Source organism: Suricata suricatta, chromosome X (assembly GCF_006229205.1).
Source record: "Suricata suricatta isolate VVHF042 chromosome X, meerkat_22Aug2017_6uvM2_HiC, whole genome shotgun sequence".
NCBI lineage: Eukaryota > Metazoa > Chordata > Mammalia > Carnivora > Herpestidae > Suricata > Suricata suricatta.
In genome coordinates, this window is record NC_043717.1 from 14653900 (window position 1) to 14672489 (window position 18590).

The 18590-nt window shown below is 43.1% G+C and overlaps 1 protein-coding gene across 1 annotated transcript in view; it reads right to left on the reverse strand.

Annotated features, from left to right (window-relative positions):
* The window catches only part of SH3KBP1 (SH3 domain containing kinase binding protein 1), a 279554-nt gene that overhangs the window by 97482 nt on the left and 163482 nt on the right, over window positions 1-18590 (reverse strand). The window contains exon 8 of the mRNA XM_029929622.1: window positions 2499-2574. Within this exon, the coding sequence (XP_029785482.1) occupies window positions 2499-2574 (76 nt within the window). The remainder of the gene's footprint in view (window positions 1-2498; window positions 2575-18590) is intronic.

Here is an 18590-nt window from a genome sequence, read left to right on the forward strand (position 1 = left end):
GGCCTCTTTATTCAGGACAGAGGTGAACAATCTATAGGGAATTTTGACTTTACTTCTATTGAAACACTGTCCATTAAAACCAAACCTCTGTTCCCAGATTTCTACTTCTGCAGATACAAGTCAGGTTGCTTAGGACCACTGGCTGTCTCACGTCATGGGGACAGCCTGCCCTAGGGACCACACTGCCATCACCTTGGAGGCTTGGTGTGTCTTCCCCTTTTCCTTCTGCCTGTTCCCCGTGCCGGCCGTCCAAGCCACACTGCTAGTAACAGAAGTCCTTTAGAAACCGGTTCATTGCCATGACCACAGAATAAGCAGCTGAATGGAAGGAAGAACAGGCTATGGTCCAACAAGAGAAATGTTTGCAGAATGGTTTAAACATTCAATTCTTCAAAATTTTTTTTTATTTTTGATACAGAGAGAGACAGAGCACGAGAGGGGGAGGGGCAGAGAGAGAAGGGGACACAGAACCAGAAGCAGGCTCCAGGCTCTGAGCTAGCTGTCAGCACAGGGCCTGACGCGGGGCTGGAACCCATGAACGTGAGATCTGACCTGAGCCGAAGTCGGAGGCTTAACTGACTGAGCCACCCAGGCGCCCCAAATTCTTGAAAATTCTTTAGTGCCTCGGGGTGCCTGGGTGTCTCAGCTGGCTGAGCGTCCGACGTGATTTTGGCTCAGGTCATGATCTCAGGGTCATGGGATTGGGCCCTGCCATCAGGCTCTGCACTGACCTTGGAGCCTGCTTAAGATTCTCTCTCTCTCCCTGTGCCCCTCTCTCCCCAGCCTGCTCTCTCGCTCTCTCTAAATTAAATTAAAAAGAAAGAAAGAAAATTCTTTAGTACCTAAAGGTAGGTTTAGCATAAAAGCATATAACCTGCATGAATAAATGCAAGGCCAGTTTCTCCCAAGGAACACCGGGAAGTTCCAAAGAGTGGTTCTGGAAGTATGGGCCTTCAACCAGGAGCAGCGGAGCAGCACCTTGGATTCCTTAGAAAAGCAAAGTTCCAGGTCTCACCCCAGGCCTGAGGACTCAAATTCTGGAGGTGGGGCCTGGCAAACTGGGGGGTGTGGGCCAGCTCTCCAGATGATTCTGAGGCCCACTCAAGTGTGCGACCCACTGCAGTGGAGCATTAGGCGAGCGGGCTTTCGGCCTGTCATCAGGAGTTGGACTACACCATTTCCACTCGGAAGGCTTGCAGACCTCATCTGGACCTGACACATTAGGCCAGAGCTCTAGCATCTGCATCTTCCATGAACTTGTTTGTCAAAACCGCCATTTCTGGACTGATTCATTTCCTAAGTCTAAGGCAGTATCCCTCATTTGCTTTTGAATGGTATATTATTTTTCAATTAAAAGGATAAAGCTATCCCTGCTCTTATATTAATTATAATTACATATGTGTGATTTATGTTCTCTCAATCTTTCGCTTTCCAAACTAGATTAGCAGTCTGTCCACATTATCTTCAGAAGAAAATCTGAAGCTGGAAAAAAATAATAAAATCCCTAGAAAGAATTGACGCAAACTGTTTCTGACCAGAGTCTGTCCAGAAGGCCCTAGTTACTGAAAGGATAGCTAAAGGAATTGGAGGCTAGTCAGATTAAGAACTACAAATTCAGGACGCCCAGGTACATTAGCATTTCAGATAAACAACAAGAGTACAGGGGACAGACTTATAACCAAAAAAAAATATTGACTGTTTATCTAAAATGCAAATGTGCCAGGCATGCTGTATTTTATCTGGCAACCATCTAGAAAAGGGAATACTGACCTTTGGGAAGGCTTTGAGGAGAAACAACTAGTCTCAAATGTTAAAGGGCTGTTAGGAGAAAAGTGGGCTAGTATCGATGTAGACCCAGGGACTAAAATTCCTGGAGGAAAACTACAGGAAGAGTGTATCTGGCTCAGTGGAGGAGAGACAGTTGTGTGGAGAGAGATCCCAGGTGAGGTGGGCTGGGAGGGCTGGCTGAGTGCTTAGGCCAGAAGACGGGGCCTCCTGGCTTAAGGGCCCACGAATCCCCCAACTGTGAGTCGCCACTCTCTAGACCCTTTCTGCCTCCTGAATGAGGCAAAGCGATGGGGTCTACATGGCTAAGCTCAGCTCTGATAGAGCTGGCAGCAAAGAACCATGTTCCATAAAGGAGAAAAGCGCCATGAATGCTGAATCTAACTTATGCCCACCCACTGGTAGGACCCAGTAGAACACATTTGGGTGTATTTTTCCTGATGTATTTTAAAAAGGCATTAAGGTGAAGGGAATTAAAGAGCACACTTATCAGGATGAGCACCGAGTAATGTACAGAATTGTCAAATCGTTATATTGTACGGTTGAAACCAATGTCGCACTGTATGATAACCATACTGAAATTTAGAATAAAAGACTTACTTTAAAAAGCTAAACAGCCATTAGGATTATGTGATGATTTTTCAAAAGCATGTCAATGACAGGAAAACTCTGAACTGCTTCCAAATGTAAAACGGACAAATAACGACACTCACTCTTTGTCCTGCCGTCCATTTCTGGTTTCGACGAGTCTGGAGTTGACGTAGTTGGAGGTAACTTCTTTCCAATAGTCTGAGGAGGAAAGAGGTCATTTTACTTAACTAGATGATTCTCTCCATTAAGCAAAGAAATAAAATCAAGTTCATGATGACAAAATGTTCACAACTGCTTCTAAAAACCACGCACTTGAGGTGTCGCTGCTCCACGGAGTGACTGCCATTCTTCGATAGGTCAGAGCCTCGATAACAAACACGTGAGAGAACCAGGGAGAAAGGGATGTATCCTTGTAGGTGCTCAGCACCTTTTATTCCCCCTCTTCCTTCATGTTCTTACTCAAAGGTTGATGATTTTCAGCACCTTTCCCCTCACTCTAGGAGAAGCTGACTTCTGTGCCCTGGAGGCACAGCACCTGGCCCAGAGGAAGCGCTCAAAAGTGTGTGCAGAGTAGAAGAATAATAGTAAGAAGGATAAAAAGAGAGAAAGACGGAAAGGATAAAGGGAGGGCGGGCCAGAAGGACAAATGGACAGGCAGGTGGAAGGACAGGCAGAAGCAAGAGTGTCCAGAGCAACCGTGCCTTACTGCACGTCCCAGCCTGGAAACGCCACCGTGCCTCGCGGGGCAGGAGGAAGCATGGCCACGTCCTCTAGCACAGGTCCATCTGCCCTAAAAGCAGAATGAGGGGGGCCCGCAGCGCTCTTCCCACCAGCCCTTTAACCTTCCAGGGCTTTGAGAAAGGCCTGTGCCACAGAATCTAGGTGTTTATTCACTAGTATAAAAAAATGATGAGTCTGGAGTTCATTTTTTCCCTTCATTCAAAGCTAATTCTATTATCATTCATTATTTACAAACCATCCACAGAAAAGGCTGATATTATCTCTGACTAAAGATGTTTCTGAAAACACAGGTGACTCAGAGGCTCAAAGTACCAAAAATGAAAAACCAGACAGCAAACAAAATGCTCGTTCTAAAGGCGAGGTCCCTTCCCACTCTTCTCCTTTGCCACCACATTTGTGTGATCATGATTAATGCCTGAGGAAATGGTCTATTGATACCAGGGAAACGGCTGTTGAAATCAAGTCACCGGGCGAACCAACCTCCCCAACCACAAAGGCTTTCCCTAGTGAGAATTCCAGCCACTGGGAAAGCCAAGCATATCTACACCTTGAACACATGAACAGGAATGAACTGGCATGGCGGAATGTTTCTTCAAATAAGACTGATTCACCATAGTTTTTGATTTGAAAAAGTTCTTGATGCTTCAAATGTTGAAACTAACATTAAATATGAATAAATCACAGAAAGAGGATAAGATAAATCAAATCCTCAGCCCTTCATGAATTTTTAAAAACATTTGTGACAGAAAGCTTTTACATTTTACACGGTGACATTTTTATTTAGTGCCACAGGGCTTTCTAAATTGGATAAAAAATGAAATCCAAAATATTATGCCACCCCTCCACTGCTGCTAAGTACTCAAACTAATAATATTTTGAGACTCCAAGGAAACATCAAGGAGGAATAAAGTGTGTTGTTATTCAGCTATAAGGTCAAATCTGATAAAAAACCGTTCTTAGAATTATCTTGAAAAATCAGGAATTGACAGTACAAATAGACACCGTTAAAGTGCCATTCGCAGTCCTGTTCACACTTCCAACAGCATGCCCGTCAATCTCTGTTTTTTCCCTTTTGGACCAGACTGAAGTAGCACTATCACTAATTCATTAGGAAGAAAAGAAAAACCACCAATACGTCAGTTTTCACTGACAGGAGTGAAGAAATCAGGAATATGCAGAAGGAAACACTATGCTCAATCCTGACTTGGGGTCCTTTCAGGGGGAAAAATGAAGCTTCCAATGGTTTGGGCTTTAAACCAGGTGTCTTCCTTTAGGGAGACCTTCACAGGTTGTATGTTCGGACAACTCCCCCTTATTTAGTAACAAAAGGAGCGCTGCCCGTGGTCCTGGATGCCCGGGGTTACAGGACAGTACAAGCAAACAGGCATCAAGAAGAGCCACCTGTTAAATACACTTACTTCTCTACAGAAAGACACGGGAAAGCAGAGCTGCTCACTTAGTTCTTTTTCTCACTATTTCAGGAAATACAGCACGCTGGCCTCTGCATGGATTCCAGCAACAGGGGTGATGGTGAGGCTGACAATGCACTCACCTTCCAGAGATGCTGCACTTAACTCCTCCTTCCTTATTCTTGGGCCATGATTGAAGGTCAAGAGTATGGCAAGTTGCTCACCTCTAAGCCTGGTCTCCCAGGCGTCCCAGAGGTGGGAAGTGTTCAGGTGTTGCTCTCTTCTCTAGGACCTAGAGAAGTATGGTTCCCAGGCGAGCGGCACAGGTATCACTGGGAACTTGTTAGTAAAGCAAATTCCCGGGCCCCACCCCAGGCTTTCTCAATCAGAAACTCTGGGTTGATGCCTGGCAGTCTCTGTCTGAACACACCCTCCAGGGGATGCTGATGCACACTCGAGACTGAGAAGCACTGACCTAGATGTAGGAGGAATTCTATTAGCACTAGCCAAATACCTTTCTGGGATTAACAACTCAGGTGCCTATTCTCCTATCTGTATAAATCATAAACCTTTTTTTTCACTTTTTCCTCTTCCCTCTCTCCTTCCAGAAGGCTTTGCTGCCTTCCACCTTTTCTATTCTCAGCTGGCACAACAATCTGTCATTCCTACTAAATCAGTCAGTGCAGAGAGGAATGGGAGTTTAGGAGAGCCAACAGTGCGACAATGTCACTGAGGGGAAAGAATGGGGAGCATAGGTGGCCATGAAATTCTTCTCCAAAGAAGCCCTGAAAGGATGGATGGTAGAGATGGATGAATGGATGGAAAGATGGTTTTATATCAACAATGGAAGACCATACCTAGCCTCAGAAGACCATACCTAGCGTCAGACGACAACCATGAAGGTCAGTGGGCAGATCTGCATGACAGTACTAACCTCCAGGGAGAGCCAAGTCCTGCTGCTCCTCCATCGTGCTTCCCTCTATGGGCATGTTAGGTGGGACATCTTTTCACTGTAGGAGACTGTCTCACACTAAAGGACATTAGGTGACCTTTGCTCCTACCCACTAACAGCCGGCAGTGCTCTTCCGTTAATGCATCCACCCCAAACGCCCTAAATGCCCTACACCTTTTTCAACACCCCATTTGAGAATCTCTGTCCTCTGTCCTTCCTCTAAATATAAGAACAAAGACAAGGGGTAATGAATTACTGCTTTCCCACTGGGCTTTCAGCTTCCTCTACACCTCTGAAAACATCTTTGGTCTGGTGGGCTAAAAGTGAACAGAATCCCAGCTTTCAAAGGGCAATGCGTAGGGGCACCTGGGTGGCTCAGTTGAGTAAGTGTCCAACTCTTGATTTCGGCTCAGGTCATGGTCTCATGGCCCTGAGATGGAGCCCTGCGTTGGGCTCCATGCTGGGTGTGGAGCCTGTTTGGGATTCTCTCTCTCCCTCTTTCTCTCTGCTCCTCCCTACTTCAAAATAAACATTAAAAAAAACTTTCAAGGGCAATGCCTAGCTCCAGTACACACATAGGTCCTATATAATTGAAGGCCAGGCCTAAGCAGACAAAAAAAATCAGGAAATCACATCCAAACATCTCTCATCCACTTTGAGACAGTGACAAAGGATGTAAGGCTTACAGCAGCTGTGTAAGAGGATTCAGCATCTCCACTCACTTCTTCCTCAGCAGGGCTCTGAGATCTTGCTCTCCTGGATGCCCTAAGAAGATGGCTTGTCCAGGACAAGCACTGGCCATGCTCTTGGGGGCTGTGTTAACTCAGCTCAGGACACAGCTCTTTCACTCCTAAGAGATGTGCAAACAGGCCCATTTCCCATCTGCCTTGAGAAGGAACCCTTGCCGGCTCTGTTTCACAGCTCAGCTGAGCGCCTCCTCTTCTCTGTGCTGTGCTCTACAGACTTCTTAGCACCCACATCTATGCTACTCTGCTCTGCTTGCCACCCAACTCAGAAGCCGTTGCTTGGTCTGGGATACATCCATATACGGATGGCTGTATAGAGGTGAAAGTGCTACAAATCAACAATTATTGATTGCTACTGATATTGATCTACAATTGCTATTGATCTACTTCAACAAACAGTAATCACCAGGATGCCATCGATTTTTGTCTCTCCTGCCACATTCTCATCTCCATTTAAAAAATGACTTTTAAAATAATTTTTAAAAGCATTCCTTTGAATATTTAAGACCAGAAGTCTTTCTCCTACTAGCCTTCTTGACCAAAGTACTACATAAAGTTTCTGGGCGATTCTGTGTATAGTAGGAGCATCATATATACTCTTAGCTCTACAAGATCTGGAAATACAGCATCAAGAAAGATAACCCTCATATGATTTCAGTTACTGGAGCAAGTAATTTTTTCCCCTTTTCTGTGCCAGAATGAAGAAACTAATGCTTGTGAGAAAGACAATCACTGGATCTGAGCCCAGCAGAATCCAGTCTCCCTAATGACTAATATATCTGCTTCTCTTTGTGACTGCTGGCGTGTGAGGCCAGGGTCCTGCTCAAATCAAGTCACTCCTGTGACTTCATTCTAATTCAGATGCAAACTCCTTTGGATGTATAAAATTTTCTAATTACAGGACAATGCTAAGGAGAAGGAAGTTTAAGTCCCATCTCCCAAAGTCTCCTCTCAGAATATTACCCATAACTCTTAATCAGAAAGGCAACCAGGTTCAGTGGGTAGTGGGGAGAGAAAGAGAGAGCCCTATATTCTAGCAGTCAGTAAAGCCTCTCCGTTGGTAGACCAGGCTTTCGGAGATTTATTACAGAAGGGGGTGATCTTCTGAGAAGCTATACATACACACGACTCAAGTGTTCATATAAACCCAAGCACAAGAGATGACTTTTTAAACAGCTGGTAGAATATAAGACAAAAGATGGCTCTTTCAAGTCATCTCTTTTACTATACTCTTGTCTAACACTACCCCTTCTCTTTATGCTCAGTACAGATTTATTGAGTGCCTGCTCAATGTGAGGCAGGGAAGCAGATGAAAAGGCAAGAGGATATCTCACATTATCACAAACACCGAAACAGCAATTCATTGGGGTCTCCAGAGTGGTGGGTTGAAGAGTGTCCACCGTCTGGCATGGTTACCCAAACGTGAGTCATACACAAGGATAGGGAGGGATGTAGGCCATGGGAGATAGTGACAGGCAAGAAGACAAAACAGTATCTATATATGACCCCACCCACAACCTTTCAGCTTTCGTTTACTGTCCTAACTCAGGAAGATACACAAACTATTACAACTCACTGTCAACTTTTAATATTTATTTTTACACACTCCTTTCATGAATGCCTATGACTGATGGTGTTAGGAAAAGTCTTCTTGGTGCTCAGCAGGGAGCGGTAGGAGCAGAGGCTAAGCCCTGTGAGCCAGCTCATGTCAGAGCCAGAGAGAACAAGCACAAAAGAACATCCTTACAATGGACGCCTTTGAGCTTCTAATGGAAGCCTTTTCTACTTGATGGGAAATTTACATCAGTAACTGTCAATTCACCCGCCTTTGGTTGGCTCAGGTTAAACTATGTGATATCACCAGGACATATGCCAGAGTAAAATACAACTCAAAATTCTAAATATAAAATGCATGGTTCAGTAAAAGAAAAAATATATTTGTAGCTCCATTCTAGGGTCAGAGGTCATCTTTAAAACACCTCAGATACCACTATGTCATTTTTGATATCTCCCAAGAGACATGCTTCAGTCTACTTTTAAACACTGCTATAAGAAAAAAAAAAACTTTTTAAGTAACCCTCTGATTATAAAATTGGGCTTACGACTTACAGTTACTCATATAATAGTTATTTCCCCGGTTGTCTTAAGAAGTTAGCAGAAGTTCAAGTTATGTTAAACCTCTTTGCCCAATCCTGGTCAAAGAACTCGTCAGATCCATAGCTCCTTTAGAAGCATTTGTTAGCTGTGTTACGCATAGAAGTTTAACTGCTTTTCTCCTCTTTTCTCTTCAGAAATAGTGGCCTCCTTGAGAGCAGGGCCTGGATGGAAACAATTCTCCTATCCCTACAAAGTGAAGGGTCAGTAAGGGTTGAATGGAGCAGGGAGTGTGAGGACGCCAGAGACTCGCCCTCTGCCCTGGCATTAGCATCCTCCCAAGACAACCTGCGAATGACGGCAGAGTTCCTTCTTGACAAGCCAGACGAGGAGGCCCACTGTTTGGCACTGTCATGGTATCAGCTCTTTCCAGCATAATCTCTGGTGACAGCATAGTTTCCAGGATTATTTCCTAGGCCTCTGTTGCCCCTGGCTTACTCTCTTGTTCCCATGTGCACAGCCCCAGTCTCCCATTAATTACTGGTCACCAAAAAGAAGAATCCAATCCCAGTCATATTTCTGGTAGACAGCTCTCTGCCTATGACTTCCAACTATTCATCCTAGCCCATTCCCTCGCATTCTCTCAAGTTCCTATCTATTATGATCAAAAGACCCTCATCTGGAGGGTTCATTATCATCCAGGTACATGTATGTAAATGCGCACACACATGGATACAGACACACACTGTTCTCTTGTTCTGAAATAACTTTCCAAAGTATGCTCCCAAGATGTTATACCAGCTAACCAAGTGCCAAAACACCGAGTCCCACAATCTAGTAAATCTGGGGAATATAAAACACTTGATCTGATCCTTGCATAATAGCAAAATAAAAGCTCTGAAAAGTCCTGTCCTTACTGTTTAACCTTAGTCTTAACATTATCTAAGTGTCTTCCAAACTAAACCAATACTTCTTGCGCTACCTATTAGCACATCCCAAGAACGAGTAGTGTACGGGAGAGGTAGATGAACATCACTGTCTACGTTTCCTTAAGCCTCCAGGCTCATCCTCTTTGTTTCCTAGACTCACGACTTGGAACCCACCCTCTTAGTGCATCTTCTCATGTCAAACCCCCCCACCAAAGCTCTGCTTTCAGATTTGCCCCTTATTCTCTGACCCCTAGCCTAGACCCCTGTTACTATCACAGGGACTATTTCACTAGTTATCTAGACAAGGATCCTATTCCCCAAGTAAGGCTACTTCCTCTGATCTCTCATGAGACTCAACTTTTAGTCAACCTCCACTATCGCCCCTTACTATCTACCTTCAAACACTCTGAATATATACTGTTTCTTAATGGCTGTTCACAGAAACTCCCAAAGCCCTGAAGAAATTTACTTCCAATTGCTGCAACTTGCCATATCTCTCAGGGGCTGGTACCCTTCCCTTGTGCTTTTAAGACTAAGAGCAAACTTCTTCTAAATATAAAACACAGACACCCATCTTAGATGCCTCCATTAGGCCTTTCAGGCTTTACTCTTTCAATCTGTCCAACAAAAACTTTCATATCTATCATTCTACTGAAGATGTATATATGGGGTCTGTTTTATGTTAGTATATTTCTCTCTCTCCCTGAGACACATGTGTGCATTTGTGTGTATCAGTAGGAAGATGTATCTGAGAACTTAAGCCAATTCTATCATTTATCATGCACTTTATCTTCTGCCAAGATTTGATCATTAGGGTCATTTGTTTGCATTTTGGATAGCTGTAGAGACCATGACCTAAAAAAACTGGAAAGATTCATAGAACACATTCATAGGTAAGATTTTCTCTTTGCCAAAACAAAATAACTTATTGAATGTTTAGTAGGGGCTTCTTCTCATGCTGGGGAAATGCAGTATTGAAGAACGAATCAAAACCTACTTAAGTGCTCAATGAGGTGGAGAATGTACATTCAGACAACATTAAAATCTTGGAAGGCAGCTCTCCAAACATCTGACAGTATATGAAAATGCTGCTTATATTTTACCTCCACTGTGCCCAAGAGAGAAGCCTGCATCCCATTTTGTTGTAGGATCATCTTATTCACAGAGGATGAACAAGCCAAAGTAAATTTCCATTTCGTATAGTGCTGTGACAAAATACAACCCACCATTATACTCTAAAAGACTATTTTCCGCTGCTTTGACAGATAAAAGGAAAACGTAAACCTTCTTTCTACTAGAGAATTACTTTTATCTTTTGATTAACAGTGCTCTCTTTTTAGATGCATCTGGAGAATTTAAAGAGTTATGGCAAGAGTAAATACCATGGGGCTGGTCTGAGTTTTGTTCACCCAGGGCTTTAACATGAAACTTGCTGTACTTTTGTGGACTGAGTCCTAATTTTCCTATAAAGTAGCTGTATGGATTCAATTAACATACAAAGATGCTTTCTGGATTTAAAATATTTTGACTTACTCAATCACAACATAGTCTAGCCTATTTCTCTTACCGGGAGTGGCACCTCCTCCCCCAGTGTATTTGAACTCCATCTCACTTTTAAGGTTCAAGGGAAGTCCAACTGGCTACACGAAGAAGGTTTCAGTAATGTGTCCACTGACATACAGTCCATAACACATCACAGCAGTTTTACGACATACTTGAGGGCAAAACCACACTTACTCATTTTCCTTTATACCTCAGAAGTATAAAAGGTTGGCCTGCCCCTCTTCTTCCCTCCCTCCCTCTCTTCCTCCCATCTTCCCCTTCCTTCTTTCTTCCATGCACTCATTCATTCATTCATTCATTCACTCAGCATTCTTTTCCAGGACTACTGTGAGCCATGATCTATGTCATAGGCAAGGTTAAGAAAGATGAGATTGGCAGAATCCTGGATCTTCACTGAGTTCAAAATTTAACAGCAGAGACAGACTCATTAACAGAGCATCACAGTACAAAGGGATAAACACTACAATAAAGGTGTCTAGAAAACAGGAGCCATTAATAGTTCCATATTGGGAAGTAAGACTCACAGCAGTGATGAAGCTTGAGGCAAATTGTGAAGAGTGAGCAGAAACTTGCCAGGTGGAGAATGATGGAAAGGGTATTCTAGCTGAAGAAAAGCAAGAGTGCAGGCAAGAATGTGTGTGTGGGGAAGGGGGCGGTGCGGTCACAGGTGGAGCTCTCCCTAGAGCTCCCTGGGTCAGGAGGCCGGCAAGGTAAGTTGGGGCCAATGTTAAGTTTGTGCATTATCTTAAAGGTGACTGGTAGTAAGCAGAGGTGTGATGTGGTGAAATTAGTGACTTTAAGATCAATGATCCAGTGGCACTGGGAGGAATGAAGAAGAAAGGAAAGACATGGAAAAGTCAAGGAGGTCAAGAGGAGGATGACAAAGTGATCCAACTGAGGCAGCGAAGGTAAGAGTGTAAGAGAGAGGTTCGAGAGGTATTTAGACCACCTACCTCTCTATACTTCATGGTCACCATGGGGAGAAATTGGCGACTGTGAACTGGTTTGGATATACAGGGACAAAACTCAAATTACATTACATCCTTGAATCTACAAATATGCATTCTAGGTAGGTATAGAGTGCCAATGACATGCCAAGAACAATATGAAGTTCAGACCCTGATTATTGAGGCAAAGAGGCCGACGTGGAGACTCAGGGAAGCATTTCGGAGAATCTATCCTAATGTGAAGAATCACAGTGAGCATGAGCGTGTTCTCAGTGCTATGAGGCTGGTGTTGTGATGTTTTGTAGAAACAGAGTAGGCCTGTGATACTTGTGAACAGTTAGCTTACCATTAAAACACCAATCAATCTACCATATGAAAATGAAAATATTTTTTTTACAACATAAGAAGTTCTTGACACAAATGAAAGTTCTTGACACATAAGAAAAAGCATCTTTCTAATCTGACAAATGTAAACAGCTGAGTCAACTAGGTCTCCCAAAATGTCTTAAGCTAGAGAGAAAAGCGGGAAATTTCTTTCTCGAAAAGCAATTTCAAGAGAAGCTTTTATGTCCTTCAGAGTAAGGAAGGGAAATGAAATTATTTCAACCACAGAGGAGGCAATATTTGGAGTGATGTTTCACTGTTCTGTTTTCAAGTAAAACTGCTGTTTCCAAGGGTAGGGCATACAACGGAGTATCAGTCAGCCTTAAAAAAGAAGGAAATCCTGAAACATGGGACAACATGGATGAACCTTGAAAACATTACACTAAGTGAAATAAGCCAGGCACAAGACAGATACTGTATGATTCCACTCACAGGAGGCACCGAGAGTAGTCAGATTCATCGAGACAGAAAGAAGGAAGCTCATTTGAGTCTTATAGGAAACATTCCTCAGGGACAACCTACCACTTTCATCAAGGCGATTTCTCTCTTTTTAAAAAATTTTTAATGTTTTTTATTTATTATTGAGACAGAGAAACAGAGCGTGAGTGGGGGAGGGTCAGGGAGAGAGGGAGACACAGAATCTGAAGCAGGCTCCAGGCTCTGAGCCAGCTGTCAGCACAGAGCTCGACGTGGGGCTTGAATCCACGAACTGTGAGATCGTGACCTGAGCTGAAGTCCGCCACTTAACCAACTGAGCCACCCAGGTGCCCCTCAAGATGATTTCTCAGTCTGGCTCCTGCTACACAGCTCCGACTTTAATGCTGTACGACTTATTCTTCACTTCCACTGCCTGCTCTGGATTCCCAAAGAAAACACTTACTCCTTTTTTTTTTTTTTTTAAATCATCTGGTCTCCTAGGTTTTACACAAAAAGGGAAGAGAAAACTGCATCCAAACTTAAAGACTCAAGGATGCTCTCTTTACATATTCTTTCATTACAAAGGACAAGTTCATATCACATACTTATTCAAAACAGGAATTTCCTAAATATATCCAGAGGTCAGGTAGGTACACACTAACCAGTAACCACATCTCCTGGACAGAGCGTGAAATACTTAGAAAGGGGGCCCTGAAGTGCTTCGACAATGGAGATCCTCAAAGGGAGACTGAATTAATCTCAGGGCATTCTAGTTATTAGTTACTATGACATATTCATTCATCAGTGAGGGGTGAGCACCAAATAGGTGCCGTCCATGAAAACATCCTACATGTCAACCACTGGAATTCTCTCACCCCCTCCGTGTTCCTATTGTGGTTGCGTTGAATCTTCTGAATAGCACTCACTACCCTCTCTGCTTTGTATTCACGGCTACTTACCTATGTATCCGCTTAAGTGACTGGAACATAAAGGGGGCAAGAACTGTGTGCTGGTATCTCTGTATTCTTTGGTGTGTCTTGTATACTGGAGGTACTAAATATTCATAGTTTCCTCTGCTCAACAATAAATTCAACATTCATCAAAAATATTTAGATCGGGGCACCTGGGTGACTCAGTCAGTTAAGCATCCGGTTTCAGCTCAGGTCATGATCTCAGTTTGTGAGTTCGAGCCCCTGCGTCAGGCTCTGTGCTGACCGAGCTCAGAGCCTGGAGCCTGTTTCAGATTCTGTATCCCCCTCCCTCTCTGACCCTCCCCTGCTCGCGCTGTGTCTCAAAAATAAATTTTAAAAATATTTAGATCTATGGAGAAAGCTCTGTGTGCAATGCGTTTTCTAGGTGCTAGGGATAGAAGAACGCAACAAATAAAGCTCCCCCCCCCCTCTTTCATGACAGCATGTGGCAAGAGGAGCAAGTTAGTATTAAGTTGGGTTCCTCTCTAAGAGCAAAGACTTACCACAAAGCAATGTTGGGCAAGTCACTTAACTTCTCTATACCTCTGCCCCTGTCTGAAATGGAGATGATAATGTGTACCTTATAGATTTTCCAGGAGGATTAAATGGAAAAAATGCATATAAAGTACTTAGCCATTATTGTTGTTATTGAATTTTACTGAATAAAAAATCAATCATCATAATGCTTCTTTATGAATCTCGTTACAAAGAATGACTGTTTCGATTACAACAGCTTTTTAAAACAGCAGGTTAAACGGCCCCATTCCTTTGCTTGGGGGATGAAGAGCATGAAGCAACTTTTTACAAGACAGTCACCCAGCAGAGACAAGCTTGGAGCAAAGGGATAATTCTGAAAAATGAGCAAGGAAGAAAAGCAACAGCAATCACCATCGAGTCACCGGCTGGGAGGAAAAGCAGACAGAACAAAGAAATTCGAGAAACAACTAAGGCCAGAGCCGGCGACCCACCGAGCTTGCAGGCCAATAAAGCTTCAGTTAAGGCGGCGCCCTACAGTGAGTGGCCGGAAGACTGTTCCAGAAGCCCCTCATATACAGGCTCGTGCCAACTGCTTCTGGCTACATCCAAACTGTTATCTACTGTTAACGATGGAAAAACAAGGCGTGTGTCTGGGAAAAATGGCCTGTTGTCAGAGAACAGAAAGCCTTTTATTGAGAATTTAGAGCCTCAGGAGCAAACACACCACCATAGAAAATCACGCCGAGCCATCTTTTACAAAGCTTGGCATCCATTCAATAAGGGATGAAGAAACCCTAAATCGTTAGGCCAAACAGATACTCCTCCCAAGGCAGTTAAGGAACATGGGCCAAATGAGACCATAAACTCATGCGGTATAGATTTCTAAAGCCACTAGTAGAAATCACGGATAGACACTTCGACGTGAAAAGCGGAATGCACAGTTCTCTGCCTGCAGGCAAGCCTCCGGCCAACGGCTGCTTTTAAAGGCTTCGTTCAATATCACCGAGGATAAGACAACCGGGAGTCTGTTCAGACCCTGCAGGCAGCGGATCAAATCCTGCAAACCTTTGTGGAGCGCCTACCGCGACACAGCCCACAAGCCAAAACTGCTTTCCTACATTTTTTTATGTTTTCAAGACGATGCTATGTTTTCAGCTCTAATATAATATGGATTTAAACATAATGTTGACAGGAGTCCATGCAACCTCCAAATTCCAGTTCTCCTACATCCTCCAGGTACCTAGAGCCTAACAACTAAACATTCTTTTAAAGAGATGTTTCACTTAGTCTGTAATGACAGGGGAAATTTTATACAATGCTAAGTGGAAAAGATGCACATGTGTGTGAAAAACAATATGTGTGTGGTATGATCTCAACCAGTTAAAAATGTATGGCAAAAAGGCTGAAAGTAAATACCAAAAAAAAAAAAAAAGTCAACAGTGTTTGCTTCAGGGTGATTAAATTAGAGCGCTTTTTACTTTTCTTTTATATTGCTGTACTCTCCAGTGTTTCTACAAACCAGTGATTACTTTTATAATGAGAAAAAAATAAAGTTTTAAGAAAATAACATACACTAACATAACTAGAAAGGATGGCCTACCTCTCCACGTTACTGATTTCTTTCCATAAGGCCTGATTTGATTTGCAACACCTCCTAGAAATCACAGGCAGCTTTTATTAGTGGGTCATTATATTTCCTTCTCCAAGTCATTAGTAAGGATGTTAAGAACATCAGATGTAAAATGAGTCATGACGGTAATTCACAAGCTACCGCCCATTTACAGCATTGCCTGCCATTTATCACCACCCTTTACTTATAGCTGTTCATCAGTTCTTAAACTCAGTGACTAAGGAGATGATATAGTCATTTCCATTTAGTGTTGTTCCAAATAAAGTATTGAGGCATTTTATCACATGTTTTCAAAGCTAAAAAATAGATGTCCTGCTCTTCTAACTAAACCCATGAATTCGTATTCATATGTGAGACAGTAGCAGGAAAAAAAAGTTGAGTTTATTTTGTAACTTTTTCACATATGACCAAAGGTGATACTTCTGGATTCCTCATTTCCCAGCATTTGAACAAGTACTGATTTAAAGGTGTGCTCTATTTGCATGAGGGTCTCTATAGTTTTACTCATCTGTTTTCTTTCTAGTGGTTCTCCAGTTCCTCACAAGGAAAAACTTTTCAAACACGCACCGAAGTAAGGATTACAAACAATTTCTCAAATGGGAGGAAAAACAAATGTGATGAAAACTAGCCCCCCAGATTTTGGGGTTTCATTTTTCCCCCATGCTTTTAGAACAATTTACTTACGTGTATCATAATCTTAAAAAAAAAAACATCGATTCCATAGCTGTTTTCATTTCTCAGCTATTAGACAACTGTCTCCACTTAATGTGAACATACTTTGATTTTGCTGCCTTTCAAAAATCACGCCTTTTTTTTTCATTAAGGGATTCGAGTTTAGGGTGTGGACTGATCGAATCAATGCACTTTTAAGAGGAATCTTTATGTGGAATGATTCCTGGGCTGCCGGAGAAAAAGTTCAATTCAGCCTGTGCTCAGCTCCCACACATATTCATTCACTCAAAGTGACAAGTCTCTTTAGTAGCGAGTCTCAGGTGCAAAAGGACTTCTCTTATGGCTGGAAATTCTCTCTATGATGCATGAGGAGTTTTAGGCAAATTAGATGTTCACCAAATGAACACATGGTATGTCTTTCATTATTCATTTTGCACGTTCTCATTTTCCTGTACTAAAATATTTCCCCAGTCTCTTCTCCTTTCTCTGTAACACACATAGACACCAAACCACACAAAATAGAGGGGAAGAAAACCTTCATTTGAAAAACCAAAACAAAACATACTAGTCACCTCTTTTAATCACGTGCTTTCTTAGACGGCACTTTTTACAGGTCTACGTTATTTTTAAAAAGGTATATTTTGGTTATTTTTTTATAGGAGTGGGTGGAGAGAATGTAAATAGTAAAATATCCCAAATGATGCGTTTTCTGGTCTTGAGAAATGCCTTGTCCTTTTCTATCACCATGGAGAATGTTCTGTTCACTGCTTTCCACGTGTGAGCTCCCGAGAGCAGGAGTTCCCTCTTGGTGGCTTCCCGAAAGTCCCGCTACAAGCTCGACACAGGGAAAACAATCCATAGAAGACGGTGACAAAGGAGGAGAAAGAGCAGGAATCGGGCTTCTGGAGTTTCTAACCTATTCCCCACTCCTGAATTATTATCCTTAATTTATTTCAGATGGGTTTCAGATGGTTCTCTATCTACCTCTGCAGGCACTTTCAGCGAAAGATTTCCACATCCTCCTCACCATAGGACGAGGAAGAGTTTATCAGGCCTCAGTATTGGCCACTTCTCCCATATTCCTAACCTGATCACCAGGCCTCAGGTTATAGGGGGCTCCCCTTTCTTAGCCATCAGAGAACCAGAGAACAAGCATTCCTCAAACCCTACCTAATTCTTCACTTCCTCCCAAACTCTGTTTAGCCTTCTCTCTTTGTGACAATGACCACTGATTTCTAATTTCTTGACCATCTCCATTCACTGTCTTCAGTCACTGCCTCTGTGGATATCCTGGCCATTCTCTCGTCATTGAGTGTCATGACAAGATAATCAACCCACATAGGAATCTTCACTTCTTACAGACTTTCTAAACTAATGTCAGGGTTGGGCTATATACAATCATACTGCTCTGTGGCCCCACAAAACCATTTCTTAGCACTTGGAAACAACGATCTTTCCCCTAACTCAGATGTACCTCTTTTGGCCTCGCTAATTTTTTCAAGACCTCTTTTCATCTCTTATTGGGACACTTTTCTCCTCTCCTGCCCAGTGACCTATGACTAAAGGCTCTAGTCGGGAAAACCTGGTGTTGTGTGAACTCCTGGGCAGTGAAACAGAAATTACACCGAAATGTTAGAGATCCTATAACGCTCCCTGGAGAGCACAGTAAGGCTGCCTGTCCTTCACGTCCTTCTCACCCCTATGTTGCAAAGAGGCAGTGTGACAGGCATGACTTAGGCAGATTCCTTACATGCGCGGGCACTGAGTTACCAGCTTCATCATGTTTCAGCCTCTTCCAAATCAAAAAACAACATCTGTATTCCCATCACTGGCAAAAAGTGAATTCTAAATTATGAGCAAGCCTACTTTCTCTGTTTCTACCAACGCCTGAATGCAGAAAGGGTACTGGGGTTTGAAGCCAAAGAACTCTATCTGAAATTAGACACACAGGGACACAAAATGTGTGTGGCCCTCTCAACGCAGCAGCTAGACAGTGCCAACACTGTACCCGGAGGGCAAGCTGGGACTACTCCAGGATCAAAGATCTCGATACTTTACGGCATTACTTCTCTTACCCATTTTTTTTTTCAGTTTATTGATTTGGTTTTGAGAGAGAGCGAGCACCCGTGGGGGAGGGGCAGAGAGAGAGGGGGTAGAGAGAGAACCCCAAGCAGGCTCTGTGCTGTCAGGGCAGAGCCTGACATGGGACTCACACTCACGAACTCTGAGATCGTGACCTGAGCCAAAATCAAGAGCCAGACACTAACTACTTTCTTCACAGT